The sequence below is a fragment of the Leptonychotes weddellii genome, chromosome 1 (genome assembly GCF_054177405.1).
Source record: "Leptonychotes weddellii isolate Sample4059 chromosome 1, ASM5417740v2, whole genome shotgun sequence".
NCBI lineage: Eukaryota > Metazoa > Chordata > Mammalia > Carnivora > Phocidae > Leptonychotes > Leptonychotes weddellii.
In genome coordinates this window covers 91,320,981-91,338,874 of record NC_138369.1, presented here as the reverse complement: position 1 = coordinate 91,338,874, position 17,894 = coordinate 91,320,981, and the positions used below count along the sequence as shown (strand labels likewise).

Sequence of the window (17,894 nt, the reverse complement as noted above, 5' to 3'; positions counted from 1 at the left end):
CTTTACATAAAGGACTTCTAGTCATACCTGGGTTTGGTAATTTGGACCAACTTTCCCACTGAGGACCTCTACAAAAGCCAGACACATCTACTTAAAGTCACTGAAGAGGTAACAAGACAGTTTAGATAACTAAGCTGAGATAATGGAGAAGAGGGAAATCCAAAATGGTACATTTGGGCTTGCTTTTTACCCAGGCATTTGACAATTCTGGAAGAGGTGACTGAGAGGCTGAGCAAGATTTCTGACAGCCTTGAATGGGCTAAGGAAATTTTTAAAGAAAGAGAATCAGAGTCCACCAACTATGGGAGAGAGGTGCTGCTAACCCCCACACTTGAGACGGGGACACTGAAGACTGCATTCCAGCATAGGATGAAGTGTAAGTAGAATAATCCTCATAGGATGCAATCTAGCTTTGGATCATGGTAATCACCCGAAATTGGATTAAGGTAATCCTGGATTACGAGGCTTTCTAGGTCCCTTCTTAAAGCAAATGTAATTCCTCTCTAGAGAAAGATAATATTTTATAAACCTCAAATCACTTCTACAATTTTTTCAAATAACAATGTCTGGCACAAGATTAAAAAAAAAAATAACCAGGTGTCATGGTGACAGATACACTTGTGGTGAACAGAGCATAACATAAAGTATGTTGAATCACTATGTTGTACACCTGAAACTAATGTAACATGTGCGAACTATATAAAAAAAATCAAAAGAAAAAAAAACCCATGTATTTAGAGACAAGACTACATGAATAATAACAACTACTACAAAATGATCAGAAAAAGAAACAACAGAAACATACCTGGAGGGTTCTGGATATTGGAGCTACCGGACATAGGCTTAAAAATGACTATGCTCACAAGGTTAAAAGAGACCAAAGACAAGACTGAATTTCAACAGGGGATCTGAAAATATTAAAAAGGACAGAACAGAGTCTATTTTTTTCTAGAATTTCTAGAATTCTAGAATTTCCGAATAGAATTAGGAATTTCCTAGAATTAGGAAACTGTGGGCTGACTCCTGTTCATGGAGAGAGATTTTGAGATCATCCTCATTTAAATCCCATGAACTGGGCTCTCCACAAGAAAGGTGAGTAGAGAGAAGGAATGCTGGGCCACCAAGAACAATCACTACCCACCAGAGGGATTTATAATGACAGGGACAGAGAGTGGATAGCTAATAAAATTAAACAAGGGAAATGTCAACTCTCAGAAAGTTTCCAAATTAAACCCATCCTTAGTAAAGAACTTTAGGGACCTACATTATCCTCTATGCTCAGCCAGGGTTTTTTTCCTGCATGGCCCCTGATTTTTGGTTTTTTTGTTTCTGGAAATCCCAGACCCCATCTGCTCTCCACTGTTCTGCATTCAAAACCTAAGCTCCCACAACTTTCCCACTGAGTCATCCAGTGGAAGGAGCTTCTGAGTCAGCAAATGGGTTGATGGAACAAGCCCCTAGGCACTTCCCCCCAACCCCTCCAAAGACCTGAAGTTATTTCCTCTCCTCTGGAAATAACAGAACACATCTCCACTTCCTCTTCTTTCCCTTCCTCCCCCACCTTCTCTCTACTGCCCTGTACCCACCAATGGACACAAGGACTGAAAGGGGACAGAGAGCTTCCCAGGGCTGCTGTGAGCCTCTAACATTTAGGCTTACAAAGAGGATCTCCTCCCATCTCCTGAGGGAAGGAAAACCCCACAGGGCTGTGGTTGAGAGGGAAGGGGACTGGGTCCCCCAGGCCACAAGTTGGGGACATAATGGAAGCTCCTCAGCATGATGTTGATATTTATTTAACCAGTGATTAGGTATAATCCACCAAGTGAAATCAGTTATTTGTGCAGTATCATGGTGAATCTGCACACATTTTAAATGTATTCAAATATTTTGTATTCTGGAGCGCCTGGGAAGCTCAGTCAGTTAAGCATCGGACTCTTGATTTCACCTCAGGTCATGATCTCAGGGTCACGAGATCAAGCCCCTTGTCAGGCTCCATGCTGGGCGTGAAGGCTGCTTAAGATTCTCTCTCTCTCCTCCCTCTTCCCCCTCCCCCCTTCAAAAAAAAATGACTCAGGTGGTATTGTAAATATATATTTACTGCAAAAACATCTATACAGAGGTGTATACAGAGCTAAAATTAAAGGACTTCTTCACTCCCCCCACCCCTAACTCATTCCTATTTCCCAGGGGTATTTGTTTCTAACATTAAAAAAAAAAAGCCCTCTCCTCTATGTATGTGTATACACGTGTATGTTTCTCCAATCCGTACCTAGGATGCTACCCTACCTGAGGGGTATCAAATGTGTGTTTATTCATTTCTTTAGAAGTTCCAGCTACTGCACTATCTAGGCTACAACAGAAAAGTCACTTTTAACTCTGTCATCTATTGCCATACAAAAAACCACCGTAAAACTTAGTGACTCCAAAAACAAACCAAAAAACTCACCACTTTTACTTCGTTCACGATTCTGTAGTTCAGCTGTGCAGGTCTTCCGATCTGGACCAGCTGGTTCATCCCTGTGGCCAGTTGGTGGGTGAGCTGGAGCTCTCCTTCATGTTGGGCTGGTTGGCAGCTGGGAGGTGTAAGGCCCCTCAGCCGTCCCAGCTTGTCCCGGCTCCACGTGGTCTCACACCCTCCAGCAGGCTAGCGCAGCCTCATCCCACGGCGATCTCAGGGCTCCCAGCAGCAAAAGCTGCCAAGCTTCCCAACCAGCGCTCTGGGCTTCCGCCCACGGCACGTTTGCTAATGCCCCATTGGCCAACGCAAATCACGTGACCAACCCCAGCTTCTGGAGCCGACAAACAAACGGGCTCGCTTCTTGATTGCAGGAGAAAACTACATTGCAAAGGAGTGTATGGACGGGGGTGGGAATTTGAAGCCTATTTAAGCCACCAGACTCCTTGAGGGCGTGTGTAGGGCACCTGGGAATTCCTAGGGATGTCTCTCCTAGAAGCCGTATCATTTGGTCAGAAGCGCAAGTAGCTCCGTTGTCTTAGACCCTTTGGGCTCTGGATGTTTAAGGGAAAGGTCTTCCCTCAAGTGCACGACCTCAGGAGATAAGGCTGACAGGAGCTCTAGGTCTGAAAGGTCGTGGATTCTGGGACCTGGACTGGGGCAGCTATGATGGGAACTGAGGGGGGCTAAGAGCTGTATCTTCATGATCCTAAGAGAGGGGCACTTAACAACGAGAGTGGATGATCCTCTTTGGAAAGCCCAGCACAGCTGCCTCTGCAGGTGAGTTCCTTTAGGGGCTTCAGTGATTAACTGGGAAAAGAAAATGTGACTATTTTCACACCAAGTTTATAGAGTTTATACTAATTATACATATTTTAGCTAATTGCTAATCATTAAAGCTTGTCCTAATGTGTTTACTTTGAGAAATTTGCCAAGCTGTACACTTATAATTTGTACACTTTTCTATGTGTCTATTTTAATTAAAAGTTTGTATTTTTAAAAATTGGTTGATCATAACAGCTCGAAGGACACATGGACCTTTTGTGGTGCTGGGAAGACAGCATTGCCTGGGAGCCAGATGACTTGAGTTGTCATCCTCACTAACTACTCCTGGCCTAAGATAAACCACTGAGCTTCTCTGAGCCCAAGTAGTTCACCTGTGAAGTGAGGGATTCTAACTTATACCTAAAACCCATTTAATTTTCCGTGATCCAGCTCCTTTTATTAAGAACCTACTAGGCCTTCTGGACACACTGGAGGACAACATAGAGGCATTTCCTGCCCTGGTGGGGCTTACAACCTGGTAAGTACAGACAGACAAATAGACAAGCAGAACCTGCCTGTGATCTGTGCCATCCCCTGAGAGGAGTCACAGGGGCAGTCGGGGTGCTGGGGGAGCCTTGTGGAAATCATGAAAGATGAGCATTAGCCAGGTGAGGCACAGGGGAAGAGTACACGGGAAGCAGGAACAGTATGCCTCAGGTCCTCAGGGGAAGGATGGCAGGTGCATTTAAGGAGCGCAAAGACCTCGGGTAGACCCTGAGCACAGGAGAGGATAAAGGTCTCAAGACACAGCGGAGAAGTAGGGGCCCGCAGCTTATTAAATCTGCCTGCACCTGAACCCTGGCTGAGCCATTCACCAACAGAAGTCTCTGACAGGGAAGAGTGAACATGTAAACAGTTTATAATCAACTTGCCACTTCCTTCTCGGGCCATAAATCCACTTGAGTATTTATTATCTATACCTTGAAGTCTCTTTTTTCCTGACCTCACTTATTTTTCAGATCACTGACAAGCTTTCAAAGAGGCATCTACATGGCTGCACCCATCCACAAACTGTTACTGCATTCTGGCCAATTGCAAGACAGTGGACAATCACAAATGTAAATGGATAAAGCGATATTTACAGTGTGCCAGGAGCTGTTCTAAGGTATTACATATATTAACTCATTGAACCCTTATGACTGGTCTATAAAATCAGTACAAAGAATATTAGTGCCCACCTCATGGGCTTGTCAGGAAAATTAAATATTAGTCCTGTTTTACAGATGTGGAGACTGAGGCATGGAGCAGTTAGTGTCTCAGGTCAAGCTGAGGGTCAGTTTCAAGGCCAGGATTTAAACCCAAGTAGCTTGCTCCTTGAATCCATGCCCTTAACTGTGGTTTTTAGCCTCTTCAGGCTCCTTCTCCCCTTTTCTTCTCAGACTTTTCCCTCCTTGGCGTGTAACTCTTGGAGGCTCCAAACTAACACAAAGCTCTTGAAGGATGAGCACACTTCTGCCCTGTCCCTGACAAATATCAGCAATCCAGTCACCAAGATCCAGAAGTCTTTTCTCAGGCCTCGGTCATCACCTCCGGCACAATGGTTCACCTGAAACCTTGGCTCCTTTGTTTCCTTCAAGGTAGATCTTGTGGACTGATTGTTTGTGCCTTCTCCAAATTCCTTATGTTGAAGCCCTAATTCTGAGGGTGGTTATATTTGGAGATGAGGCCTCTAAGAAAGCAATCACAGTTAAATGAGGTAAGAGGGTGGGGCCTTGGTCCAATGGGATCAGTGTCCTTACAAGCAGAGACACCAGAGAGCCCACCCCCACTCCACTGGGCTCATGCAGCAAGGAAGAAATGGCCAAGCAGCCATCTGCAAGCCAGGAAGAGGGCTCCCACCAGAAACCATATTTGCTGGCTCCTTGGTCATGACTTCCAACCTCTACAGCTACGAGAAAATTAATTTCTGTTGCCTCGGCCGGCCAGCCTGTGGTATTGCACTGTGGAAGCCGTCACCGACTGATAGAGTGGGAAAACCTAGTCCTCCGCCTGCCCTCCACTGCTTTGTCAGTTTTCCTTTCTCCTGTGGTCAGAAGTCTGCAATGAGTGTGGGGCTAAAGTCTGCATGTTGGCAGGGCTGGTTCCTTCTAAAGGCTCTAGGGGAGAATTTGAAAAAAAATAAAAGAGGATGATGTGTTGGAGGCCCGGGGGTGGTTCCCTGTGAGGAAGTGCCACTTGAGGTAAGAGCCGCCTGAGGAGGAAGCAGACACGTGGAGAGCTAAGGGGAGAGCGAGAGCGAGAGCGAGAGCGAGAGGGAGAGCCTGGAGGTGGAAATAGCTTCGTGTATTGGTTTCCTGTTGCTGCTATAATAAGTTACCACAAACTTGGTGGCTTAAAATAGCACAAATTTACTATCTTACAGATAGAACTGCTTATTTGTTTCCTTCTTTAACGTCTTTGTGTAACTTCCTTCCAGAATATAAACTTCATGAAGCCAAGGGCCTTGTAGGTCTCACTCCCAGCCATATCCTCCGAGACTAAAGCACTGAGATCAAATATTTGTTGGATAATTCTCTAACTGAATGCAAAAATTATGGGGTAAACTGCTTGATGTGACAGAAAAATTAAATGTTAGAATATGATGTCATGTTCAAATGAAGAAAAGCATGGTACAAAATTATATATACTCACAAGATGTAAAACAAATAAATATGCAGAGAAAGATGACTCACAGAAAATACCTCAAAATGTTAATAGTGTTTGTTTCAGGATGCTAGAAATATGGGTAGGCTTTTTTTTCCCCCTTTTATCTTTATTTTCTGCATTTCCAGATTTTCTGTAGTGAGCGTGTATTACTTTTTAAATGTCTGGAGCTCTGGGTTAGAAATAATCTACCAGGTCATACCAGGTAATGGCTGCCTCCTTCCTGAGTGTCTCCTGATTCCCCTCCCTACCCAGGAGCGATCTCATCGAGCTCCAAGACATCCTCTGTGCCCGTCTGGCAGCCGGCCACACGTTTCTTCTTCTGTTATAGTTATCAGAGAACTTGTCACATCTCTCCTCCCTCTCGGCTTCCTTATTCATCTCTATATTCCCAACAGTATTTCTTTGGCCCTTGGGCTGCACTTCAAACATGCTGCCCATTACCATAACCTTTTATCTCTATCCTCTCTATTCTCCCTGATCCTACTCTCCCATAGTCTAGTGAGTCTAGCAGAGTCTAAATGTAACCACACCTTGCTCAAAGCCTCCAGTGGCTCCCCATCTTCCCTCCACAATTGATCACTTGCTTTCTCCACTCCAGCCACACTGCTCCCCCCCAACCCCGCACTCCCTCCGTGTGCCTAGAATACTCTTCCCCGAGATCCCCCGGACCAGCTCCCTCACCTACCTCAGGCCTCTGCCCAAATATTACCCTACTAGAGAGGTCTTCCCTGCCCACCTCTATCAAAAAGCAACTATTCCTGCCCACAACTCTGCACCCCTCCTACACACATTCACTTTCTGTTTCTCCATAGCACTTAGGACCTTCAGACACACTGTTTATGGTGTGGTCTCCCTCCAATCTAAGCACCATGAGTGAGAGCAGAAACTGTGCATGTCGCTGCTTCCCCAGAGCCTGGAACGGTGTGTGCTATATAGCAGGCGCGATAAATAGTTTTTGAACGAACAAATTACCGAGTGCACGAGATGGATGGATGGACGGAAGGATGGATGGAAGGAAGGGAAGTCCTGTAGGAGGCAGGAAGGAAGGGATAGCTTCAGCAGGGAGAAAGAACATTTACTTCTCTGTAACTGTAGGGACAGTCCAGAGACAAGAAACAATAAAGAGAGTTAGGCTTACAGATTGAAATGGATGGAAGCAGAAGGGCTATAAAGCCAGGCCTGACCTCAAAAGAACTAGTGAGAAGATATGAAACCAGGGAGGAGAGAGAAGGAGGATTTAGGGACTTCCCGTAGAGACAAGTGTTTGTTACAGCACCTTTCCCAAGGCAGTCTCTGCTGCACGCATAGCAATCAGGGGGAGATAGCGTTTGATATAAAATATTAAAGGGAAAGATAAAGTGCATGTCACTGCTAATTAAGAGGCATTAAACATGCTTTCAGAAATCATCTTGTGAAACGAGCTTGTGGGAAGGGGGGGGTCTGACATTTACAAAGATTCCTCTCATAGCTAATTGTTATGGTCTGAATCCTTGTGTGCTCCCAAAAGTCTCATGTTGAGATACTAAATAAAGCCCAATATGATGGTATTAGGAGGTCGGGCCTTTGGGAGGTGCTTGGGCTCTGAGGGTAGAGCCCTTGTGAATGTTCTTATAAAAGACCCCACAGAGCCCCCGACCCTGCCATCACCTGAGGACAGAGTGGAAAAAATAGAGGTCTATGAACCTGGAAGCAGGCTCTCACCAGACACCCAATCTGCCACCACCAAATCTCCAGAACTGTGAGAAATAAAGGCCTATTGTTTATAAATAAGCCACCCAGCCCATGGTATTTTGTCATAGCAGCCCAAATGGACTAAGACACGAACACAGCTAGGCTCATTCTTCATCAGCCCTCATCAAGGCTGTGGTCCTTTGCTATTGTTCCTCCACTATGAATGAGAGCAATGCTTAGCCAAAGCATTCTGAAGGGACCCTGTGCTTTCCTTCTGAACTGAGAGCTAGCTACCAAAATATTCTGCATGCAAATATTGTTTGCACTGGGCAAAAATTCTCTCTCTCGCCTTTCTCAAAGTGGATGTATTCATGTCAGTCTTCAGAGAGACAACGGTAAATAGAGCAACAATATACCAAATGATGACAACAGAGAACAATTATATAGGACTATATACTTTTGATAGGAAAAAAAATTTGAAATTGACTTAGCATTGGAAGCACCTAAAACATTTTACAGATTATAAAAGTAACATTTTCTAAACAAAACTGTGTGGTTCGAAAAGTAAAACACAAGGGGCACCTAGGTGGCTTGGTCATTTAAGTGACTGACTCTTGATTTTGGCTCAGGTCATGATCTCAGGGTCCTGGAATTGAGCTCCACATCTGGCCTGCATGCTCAGTGGGGAGTCTGCTTCTTTCCCTCTCCCTCAGCATCCCCCTCCCCCACCTTGCGCACACTCTCTCTGATAAATAAATCTTTTAAAAAATAAAAGATTAGTTCTCAATAAGAAAAAGTTTTAATAACATGTATAATATAATAAAAATAATAATCAAATTGTATCTCAAGATATCCCCGTGAATTAGATCGGAAATCTCAGATCAAGGGACCGAGGCTGAACAAGCTCAGAGTCAGTTAGTGAAGGGTGGTGCCTGGTTCTCCAATCCCAGGCCCCCAATTTCAGAGAGCACCTGGACTAGGGGAGAGGAACAATAATGGCCCAGTGCCATCTTGTCTCTGATTGGCCAAAACAGAGAATGATGTTCCATTAGGGGAAATAAATTTCTTTGTAAATGGATCCAAGGGAAGGGATTCCTAAGACTTTCAAAAAGGCCTTAACAAAGGTCCTAAATAAGGCTTACTTAAAAATGAATTCACTACACAATTGAGAAAATTCTGTAACAGTCACTGAACCGAGGTAGGGGCAGGCAACTCAGAATAAGCACAAGGACTTTCACCCTTGCTCTCTCCTTCCCGCCCCCCTCCCCCCCATCTTCATTTCCATTCTGCTCTCTGAGGACCCTGGGAACAAACAAGCTTGCCTCCTCTGGAACAAGTCACTTCCCCACGTACAAGCAGCTGGTGAATTGCATGACCTCCAAGGGCCGTTCCAGCATCAAAATGCTTTTATTGCCCAAAAAAGGGTTGGGCTGTTTTTTTTCAAATACCACTTATTTGTACCTCTCTACCGCACTTCCCTGTGCCAGCCCCCTTTCCTGCCCTGAGCCTGTTGGCATTTTTGACTGCTTTTCACCTCCTCTCCAAACACCCACATTTTACCCTGCCTTCCAGAGCAGCTCAACTACCTTCTCTCATCTGTACCGACTGCTTTGCTAGCCTACGAGAACTCTCCTTCTTCCAACAATATTCTGAGTATCTTTCTCTCTGATTTTCCAGAGTGCCTGGGCGGTTTTGTACCTTCACCTGCCCTGTCCTGCCCCACTGCCCCATAGCTTGCCACACCCCTGCCAAGGCGCAGGTGCTGTCAGGGAGGGTGGGGACAATGCCTCTCCTCTTCGCCGCCATGGCCCAGCACCCAGGAGAGGGCTAGCTCCTAGTGCTCATTAAATATTTGACAGTCATATTGCTTGTGATTCCAGATACCTAACTTCTCACTTCCTGCTCCCTTGAGAGCCCTGTTAGTACAAGGCTTCGGGGCTGGAAAGCTCATAAATGGGAGTCCCTGATGCCAGGAACTGACCGAATGTTCACGGCTAGCTCTCATGATTATTACAAGCTGGTCTGACAGCCAGGCCATTTTGTTTTCCTGCTGCACAGAAACATTCTGGAAGAATAATAACCTCAGACAAGATGCTATAGACTAAATGTGTGCTCTTAAAATTCTTATGCTGAAACCTGATTTCCATGGTGATGGTATTTGGCGTGGGGCCTTTGGGAGGTGATTAGGTCTTAAGGGGAGAGTTCTCATGAATGGGATTAGTGCTCCTTATAAAAGAGGCCCCAAGGAGTTCCCTTGTTTTCTGCCACATGAGGACAGAGCCAAAAGACAGAGGTGTATGAACCCGGAAGCGGATTCTCACTAGACATCAAGTCCGCCTGACCTTGTTCTTCCCAGCCTCTAGAACCATAAGAATAAATTTCTGCTCCTTATAAACCACCCTGTTTATGGTGTTTTGGTACAGCAGCCCAAACTAAGTAAAACCAAGGTGACTCTGACACCATGATAAAATGAAATAAAACAAAGCACCTCATAATTTTGTCTAATCATAAAAATAAGGTCACTGAGCCACCACAAAATACTCCATCATAGAATAGCCCCCACTTTCTGACAGCATCCAATTCAGAGCAAAAGCCTTCTTGCTTCAACCTTCTCCCAAATCATATAACTGAAGGCTACACCCTACCATGCTCTAAGACACCTTGTTGTCATTGGTGATAAGGTATTTAACTACATGTGTGTTCCTAGGGTGGTCTTTGGCTGAAATGCATGGACAGTTATAGGCTGTCATTTCACATTCACTGATATCCACAAACATCTTAGGGGTAAAGTAGTATTATTCCCAATTTACCCCCAGGGAAACTGAAGCTGAATGAGGTCAAGCGATTGAACAGATATCATACAAGGAGACTGCTAGACCTAACCCTGTTCACTTAATATAAGGATCAGTCCAGGCCCTTTTTACAACACCCAGATGTCCTCAGCCACGGAGAATCTCAGTTTGCTTCCTTTACCTTAGAGGTGAAGTCAAACAGCAAAAACACAACTCCCACCAGGAACATTTCTCAGACTTAAGAGGCCTTTAAAAAGGAAGCTGAACTCTACAGTGAAGATGAATATTCCAGTCTGGGTGGTAAGTAAACGGATGTCTCTTACCTATATTGTCTACCTCCTTGTGTGTATACAGGTATTTTACCAAAAAATACAATGAACTGAAAACAAAGCCCCCCGGAAAGACACAGGTGGTACTTAGAGTAGCCAGATGCCTCAAGCCTTGCAACAAGCATGACTGGGTCTAGAGCGAGGCACCCATCTCGGGCACAAAATTTAAGGGGCACCCAAAATCTCATTAATCGAGATCAAATCGATTAAAAAATCAAATCAGCAAACTGCGACCCAAAGGCCGGCGCCTGTTTTTGTAATAAAGTTTTATCGTAAGTTCCAGCATGTGTCTACTCAAAAACCAAAGTCCAGCATCAACAATACCAAGCGGCCTCACCGTGTCACTAGTAGTGGCTCTCCCTACCCCACTCAAACAAACACGCTTCAAAGGAGCTGAGAGGAAAGGGAGGTCAGTTCGCCACAGGCTGCCAGGGGAAAGCAGGTGAGAAAGCTCCTGAGCAGCTCTCTGCCCCGCCGCTCCTCTCCCCGCACCGCGGTCCTGCCGCTTTAAATCCCAGGGGCTTGGAGGCGCGCGGCGGGCCGTTGCCCGGGGAGACAGACGCACAATAGCGCGCATGCTCCCAGGCCCGGAACGGCGGCCGCGCCGGCCACTGCGCTAGCGGCCTACCCCCAGCAGCTCCCCGCCAGCCATGGCCAACTTGTACTCGCGTCGCAGCTTCAGAAAGCCCGAGAAGGAGGAGGACAGGCAGGAGGAAGAGGAGGAGGAGGAAGAGGAGGTATTGGTAGAGACGGAGGAGGGGGTGGAGGAGGAAGAGGTGATGGAGGAGGAGGAAGAGGAGGAGGAGGCCCGCGACGCGGAGGAGAAGACGATGGAGGTCCATAGGACGTTCAGCGATGAGTACTTCTGGAAGGTTGTGGACGTCGGTGACAGCAATGGCGAAAATTCAGAGCCCTTCCTTCCCCGCTTAGCCAGCATCGTCAGCCCCAGCCTGAGCCCGACCCCGCCGCTCAGCCAGACGTCGAGCCCGTCGTGGAGCGAGACCCCGAGCTGGAGCTCACAGTGGAGCACGTCCTCCCAGAAAAGTACAGCCCCTGCCCGCCCCTTCCTTCTAGGGCTTCCCGGGCCCTAGGGGCCGCTGATCCCGCGACTCCAGAGCCTTGGTCTCTTCGCGCGTCTGGTTTCTAAATACATGCTCCACTCCACACACAACCCAGTCTACCTCCGGCCCTTCTGTCAAAGGCATTGAAATCTTGGCTGAGCCTTTGTGATGGCTCACAATTTCGGACATCGTTGAAACGCTTGGTGAAACTGGAAGCTTGGGTAGTGCCATACGGAGCGCATTTGTAGTACTCCTGTGTGCATTCACGCCGTGATTGTGTTCTCTCTCCCCACCCCCATTCTCCTCTCTCTCTTTCACGCGCACACACACACACACACACACGCACGCTCCTGGAAGACTAGTGCCTTCAGTGTTGTGCTACTAAGACAATCCTGCGAAAAACTCATTTTTGTGTTTAAGTTCCTGTGCTAAAACCACTTTAGTCACTTCCTTTAAAAAGAGACGCAGAACAGTTATTTAGAGTAGGATTCTCAACCTCCCAGTATTGATATTTCTGTCAGGAACCTTCTTTGTTGGGCAGAGGGTGGGAGGGGGCTGTCCTCTGCATTATAGGTGTTTTGTAGCATCCCTAGCCTCTAGCGGGGACTATGCCATTAGCCCCCACTCTACGATAATCAAAAATGTCTTTAGACGTTGCCAAACGTCTCGTGGCGGGCGGGGGGTGAGCAGAAATTGTTCTTTTGAGAACCACTGATTTAGAAGGAGTGGCTAAATTTTTTAATGTTTCATTCAACAGGTTTTCCTAAAATATTTCAGACATTTAGAAAAGACTTGTCTGGAATGAATTTAGATAGGTAAGAAATGTTTTGTTTTCATATTATTGTTGGAAGCTTATGATGTTTACCTCTTGGATAAACATGTCTGGAAATAGAGTAAAATAATCCAGAGCACTTACAACTAATTTATTCAAAAAGGTTTTTAAAAAAATCATACTGTTAGACACTTTGGAAATAGAGAGCAGGTACCTGTCCATCTCCCTGCAGAGATGGCATGTCCTCTTAATATAACATGAAATAATAACACCCTGCCAGGATGGCAATAGCAATGGCTCTGAATGTTCAGGACATAGGTCTCTATTGGCTAAATGAGACGGTGATTATAGACACCTTCTGTGAAGGAGACTGGAAATTATGGTCTTTTTTTTCTCTCTCTCTTTTTCTTATTGTTGTTATTGCTATTAGCCTTCAAGTACAGGAAGACTCCAGAGAAATACCTTTTGGAACATCTTTATAAATCTTCCCTGAAATCTCACACCAAACCTGAGTCCACAATTTTGAATTACTGTTCACCTAAGCTTTGCTTTTACAAGCAACTTTTAAATTCCTAAGCATCAGGAGGATTGTTCTGTCCCATTTTTATATTTTTATTTATCCTTTTAATTCAACTTTTTAAGAAAAAAATAATGTGTACATGGTTAAAATATTGAAGTATACAAAGGTATAAAATAAAAAATCTTCATGCCCTTCTTCATCCCCACAATCTCCATGCCCTTCATCCCCACACTCTCACTCATCAGTTAACATATTATTAACGGTTTGTTTCTAATATAATTTTATTTTTATTTTTTTAAAGATTTTATTTTTAAGTAATCTCTTTACCCAACGTGGGGCTTGAACTCACAACCTCGAGATCAAGAGTTGCAGGCTCTACTGACTTTGGCCAATGAGGTGCCCCTTCAATATAATTTTAAATAGCATATTTTCATTCCCTGATTTATCCATTTTTGACATAATTATGGGCTTCCCACCCATGAAAGATGAGGAATATAACTCATACTATTTCCCTCCTCTTCATTTTTGGTAATTATGTTATTTTTAATTTTTCTAGCCTTTAGGACTTTAAGGTATTTAAGCCTCTACTATCAAATTTATCAACTTTAGTGACTACCTATTAACTCTTATTATGAAAGTTAACACACTATCCTCTCACCCCTTCCTCCTCTAATTAACAACAAATTATATACATTTTATAACAAACTATATTAATGTGTAATATATATTCATATAAAGTCATTTTACTCTGCCAAGGTTTGTTATGTTCATATTATGTTTTATAATCATAATTAACTCAGTACAGGTTAATTCTAAAAATTGAAAACCAATCAACAATATAATTTCATGCTAAGAACCCAATAATGTGATCGGATTCGTGCACAAAAAAAAAAAAAACCCAAATCCTTTGTCAGTAAAACTTGGCTCCTAAAAGGAGAACTTTTCAACTCTCAGTTGTTTTTAATTGTCTTCAGTTTTCCTGAGTTGGGTGCAGTGGTCACACTTTCTTGATTCCTATATTACTTGCTTTCTTCTATTCCTTTTCTCTTGGCTGGAGAAACTCCTCAGGTAATTCTCTCATGCAGATCTCATGAGTAGTCAGATTTCTGAGTTCTTTCCTGTCTGAAGATTTCTTCATTTTACCCTCATACTTAATTAATAATATAACCTGGCATAGAAGAATACATTTAAAACCCTTTTCCTCAGAGCTCTGAAGACATTGCTTCTTTGCCTTCTAGTACCCAGTATTGCTAATCGTTCTGATTCTCAGACACTAGTGATGATACGTGAGTACTTCCTTCATTTGTCTCTGTCCTTTCCTTTAGGACTCCTACTAGATAGCTGTTGGGCCTCTTGGATATCTTCAAGATTTGGGGTGTTTATATGATAATATGCAGCCCTTGAGCAAAAATTTTATTTTGGTATTCATTTTTGTCATTTCGAGGAGCCAGATCTTGTCCTCTTTTGCTTTTCAAATAGTGGTTGCTTTTAACTCTCTTTTGAGAGTACTCTTATACCAAGGTTCTTTTTTTTCAGGGTTAGTTCTCTTTATCTTGGTGCTTCTCTTCCGTACTATTGATTGCCCTTAGGTGACTGGTAATCCTTGGTTATCGATTTGTATTTATAAATGAATGGCCAGTAGGTGGCCAAAATGGCGTCGTTCTGCAGCTGAGTAGTTCCTCACAGGGCTTGCCTGGAAGGTTGGCTGTGAGTCCTATGTGGGTGGATGGGGGGATATCAGAGCCAGCCTCTTGTGGAGTGTCTGCAGGAAGCAGGCAAGCTGGATGCTCCGCTATTACTAGATAAGGACACGTCACTCTGTGGTTGGAGTTCTTCATGCATTTCATTTCTGGATGGAATGTCCCTTCCTCCTTTCTCATCCAGGTCTATTGGGCAGGTCCTCTGGAACCTCATACTGTGCCCTGCTTCTCTTTCAGACCTAAAGCCTCCCCAGAGAGGCTGCCCACTCTTTGTAGGAAGCAGTTCTGTGGGCTTCATCTGGAAATAAAAACAACTGCTCTGTGTCAGGGGAGAAGAAGGGGGCCTGCCTGCCTGCCCAGTTGCTTTGAGTTGACTTCTTTAACTCCGCCGATGGTAGTCCCCAGCTCCCTCCTCGCTGCACTTGGTTGAGTCTCAGTTAGGAACTTCCCAGAAGAATTTGACTTACCTCTTTTGTCTGGAGCTGTGGTGTTCTCCACTCTGGTTTTCCATCAAATGAAAGCCATTTATTTTCATTCTTTAAGGACTTAAATATTACTTGTCTACTGATGACACCTTTCTTATTTTAAAGGGCTATTTTTGTATTTGTTTGTTTGTATTTGTTATTGCAGTAAGATCTTGGAAAGGAAGGGAATTGGGTGCTCAACTGCCATCTTGACCTCAACTTCCTAATATATGGGAACATCTCTTTACTTGATCAAACTCTTAATTTCTCCTCATAAATCTCCCTAAGAAGATGCTTCTTTTATATTTCTAAGCATTCTCTGGTGAATTTGGTGAGACTGTGTTTTTAAGGAAATCTGTTCTTAAAAAGTCATAAAAATGCAACCAATCCTGGCTCACCTTCTATTTTGAATTGCCCCATTACTATTCTGGTTGAAAATGGGGCCAGCTGTAGATGGCAGGTGAATGTGGAGAAACACAGGTTTTGAAGCCAAACAGATCCGGACCCCATCTCCATCTGCCCCATGCAATGTTTCAGAAGTTCCCTAGAGCCTCAGTTTCCTTGCCTGGAGAAAGGGACTATTAATACATGCCTTGATTAGTTTTTGTTAATATGAATGAAATAATGTGAGTAAGGCAACTACTGTGAAGGTACTACTACATAGTAAGTTCTCAGTAAATGTTAATTTTGTTATCCTCAGTCACCTGCCATCTTTACACAGAATTTCAGAAACAATCTTTGGGGTTGGTTTAAGAAAGGCAAAGAGACCTTGATGAATAATGTATTGATTTTGCTAACCATTGAATTGGGGAAAAAAATCCAAACATTAAATGTTGTGTAGGGATTGCTCTTTAATAGACCCTTGGTCCCTATAACTTGTTTCTCTGGGAGGTGAGATAAACAGGACTCCCCCAGAGACTTGCACAGGTGGCTTTGGCAGAGTTATTCATCACTTATTACAAGACACAGTCATTTCAGAATTATAACACCCCGCTGATGCAACATGCCAAGGAACCAAGCATCCAAAAAGGAAGGTAGAGACATAAGAGAACTAAGAATGATGGGGGAAAAAAAAAAGTGACAACCTAAAATTGACTCAATTATTTGAAAAGATTTGATAATTTTAGAAGATCCAGCAAATTATTACAAAAAACTGAAATTCAAAGAGGCAAAGGAACTTGAAGCAATAGATATTATTTACTTGTTACTGGTAACAGTCATTTTAACTAGTAAAAATCAATAAATTTCTGCCTTCCTATCATGTCAGTGATAACTCAAGTAACTGAACTACTTGTAGAAAGAATACAAATTGTTTGATTACAATGCATTTAACTTCAAACCTCTTAAAAAATTTTTTGGATTATTTTTAAGCTATTTAATTGGGGCACCTGGCTGGCTCAGTTGGAGGAGCATAGAACTCTTGATCTCAGAGTCGTGAGTTCGAGCCCCATGTTGGATGTAGAAATTACTTAAATAAATAAAATGAACAAAATGTCTCATTTAAATTCAAGTAAATGCTTAAACACACACATCATCACCACCGCCGCCAACCCACATGCCCAGATATAGTGGTAGTGCTTTATTCCCCGGGGCGGGGGAATGCGATATTGGGAGCCTCAGGGACTTAGGAGTACTTTCCCTATGATGAAAACACGCTGCCTGACTTTACTGAGACATAAGAATGGAAGAAAATATTTCAAAGAAAATAGAAGCCAGAATCTTCTATGTACGTGCATTATTTGACTGTTAAAATGTGCTATATTTGGAAGAACTGCTAACAACTATATAGGTATACTCAAAACTAACTCTTTGTCTAAACTTCAGGACTATGTATCACACTTTGTATCCAGGAATCCCAACATCAGTACAAACAGAAGAAAGCTGGCTTCAAGAATTTTCTGGCAAAAGGCAGAGGAGTGAGTAGTTTGATTTCTTAGCTTTTGCTGGGCGATAGGCTTGCACACTGGAAAGAGCGTGGCTGGAGGTGGCGGGAGAGCCAGGTTTGAATCCCAGCCCAACACAAACTGACCTTTGCCCCACAGAGTCTCAGGCTCTTCATGTGCTGGTAATAAGAATAATACTTCCATCACAGAATTGTTAGGAAGATCAAAATGAGATGAAATCTTTAAACTCTTTGGCACCTAACCTGTGATAAATGCCAGCGTTTATGTTCACATCAAGAAATAATCTGCCTTTACGTTTTGATACATATCTTCATTTTTTTATTAAGCAACATGCATGCTGTTTCTAAATGCCAACCATTAAGAAATATGTAATATAAAAGTAAAAATTTTAATTTATCTCAGTTTAAGGAATTATGAATAGCCCTTCCTTTGAACTTTTCTATTTTATATTATGTCACTTATTCATCAGATGCTTATTGAGCACCTACCACATGCCAAGCACCCATCATAGTCCAAGCCCTGTTTTAGGGAAATGGCAATGAAAAAAAACAAAACAAAACAAAACCCCTGTCTCAGTGATCTGGTATTAAAGTGTGGAAGGTGTGGGGAGTGGTGAGATAGATAATACACAAAATAAGCAAATATGTAGTACATTAGGCTATAGACGTGCTAAGGAGAAAAAGCAGAGGAAAGGACAGGAGATGTTGGGTGGGAAGGGTGCAAAGTTACATGGGGTGCTGAGGGAAATCTTCACT

General features: G+C 43.6%; 1 protein-coding gene and 1 long non-coding RNA gene across 2 annotated transcripts in view; both read left to right on the top strand.

The window, feature by feature from the left end:
* The window catches only part of LOC115938371 (uncharacterized), a 29,492-nt gene extending 23,552 nt beyond the window's left edge, over positions 1–5,940 (top strand). The window contains exons 3-6 of the long non-coding RNA XR_014147573.1: positions 195–376; positions 3,671–3,758; positions 4,240–4,385; positions 4,660–5,940. This is a non-coding gene — a long non-coding RNA (uncharacterized LOC115938371). The remainder of the gene's footprint in view (positions 1–194; positions 377–3,670; positions 3,759–4,239; positions 4,386–4,659) is intronic.
* A 5,246-nt stretch (positions 5,941–11,186) lies between these two features.
* Positions 11,187–17,894, top strand: part of ERICH6 (glutamate rich 6) — an 18,738-nt gene continuing 12,030 nt past the window's right edge. Inside the window, exons 1-3 of the mRNA XM_081811903.1 lie at positions 11,187–11,762; positions 12,537–12,594; positions 17,060–17,151. Coding sequence (XP_081668029.1) covers positions 11,369–11,762; positions 12,537–12,594; positions 17,060–17,151 — 544 coding nt within the window. The 5' untranslated portion in view covers positions 11,187–11,368. The remainder of the gene's footprint in view (positions 11,763–12,536; positions 12,595–17,059; positions 17,152–17,894) is intronic.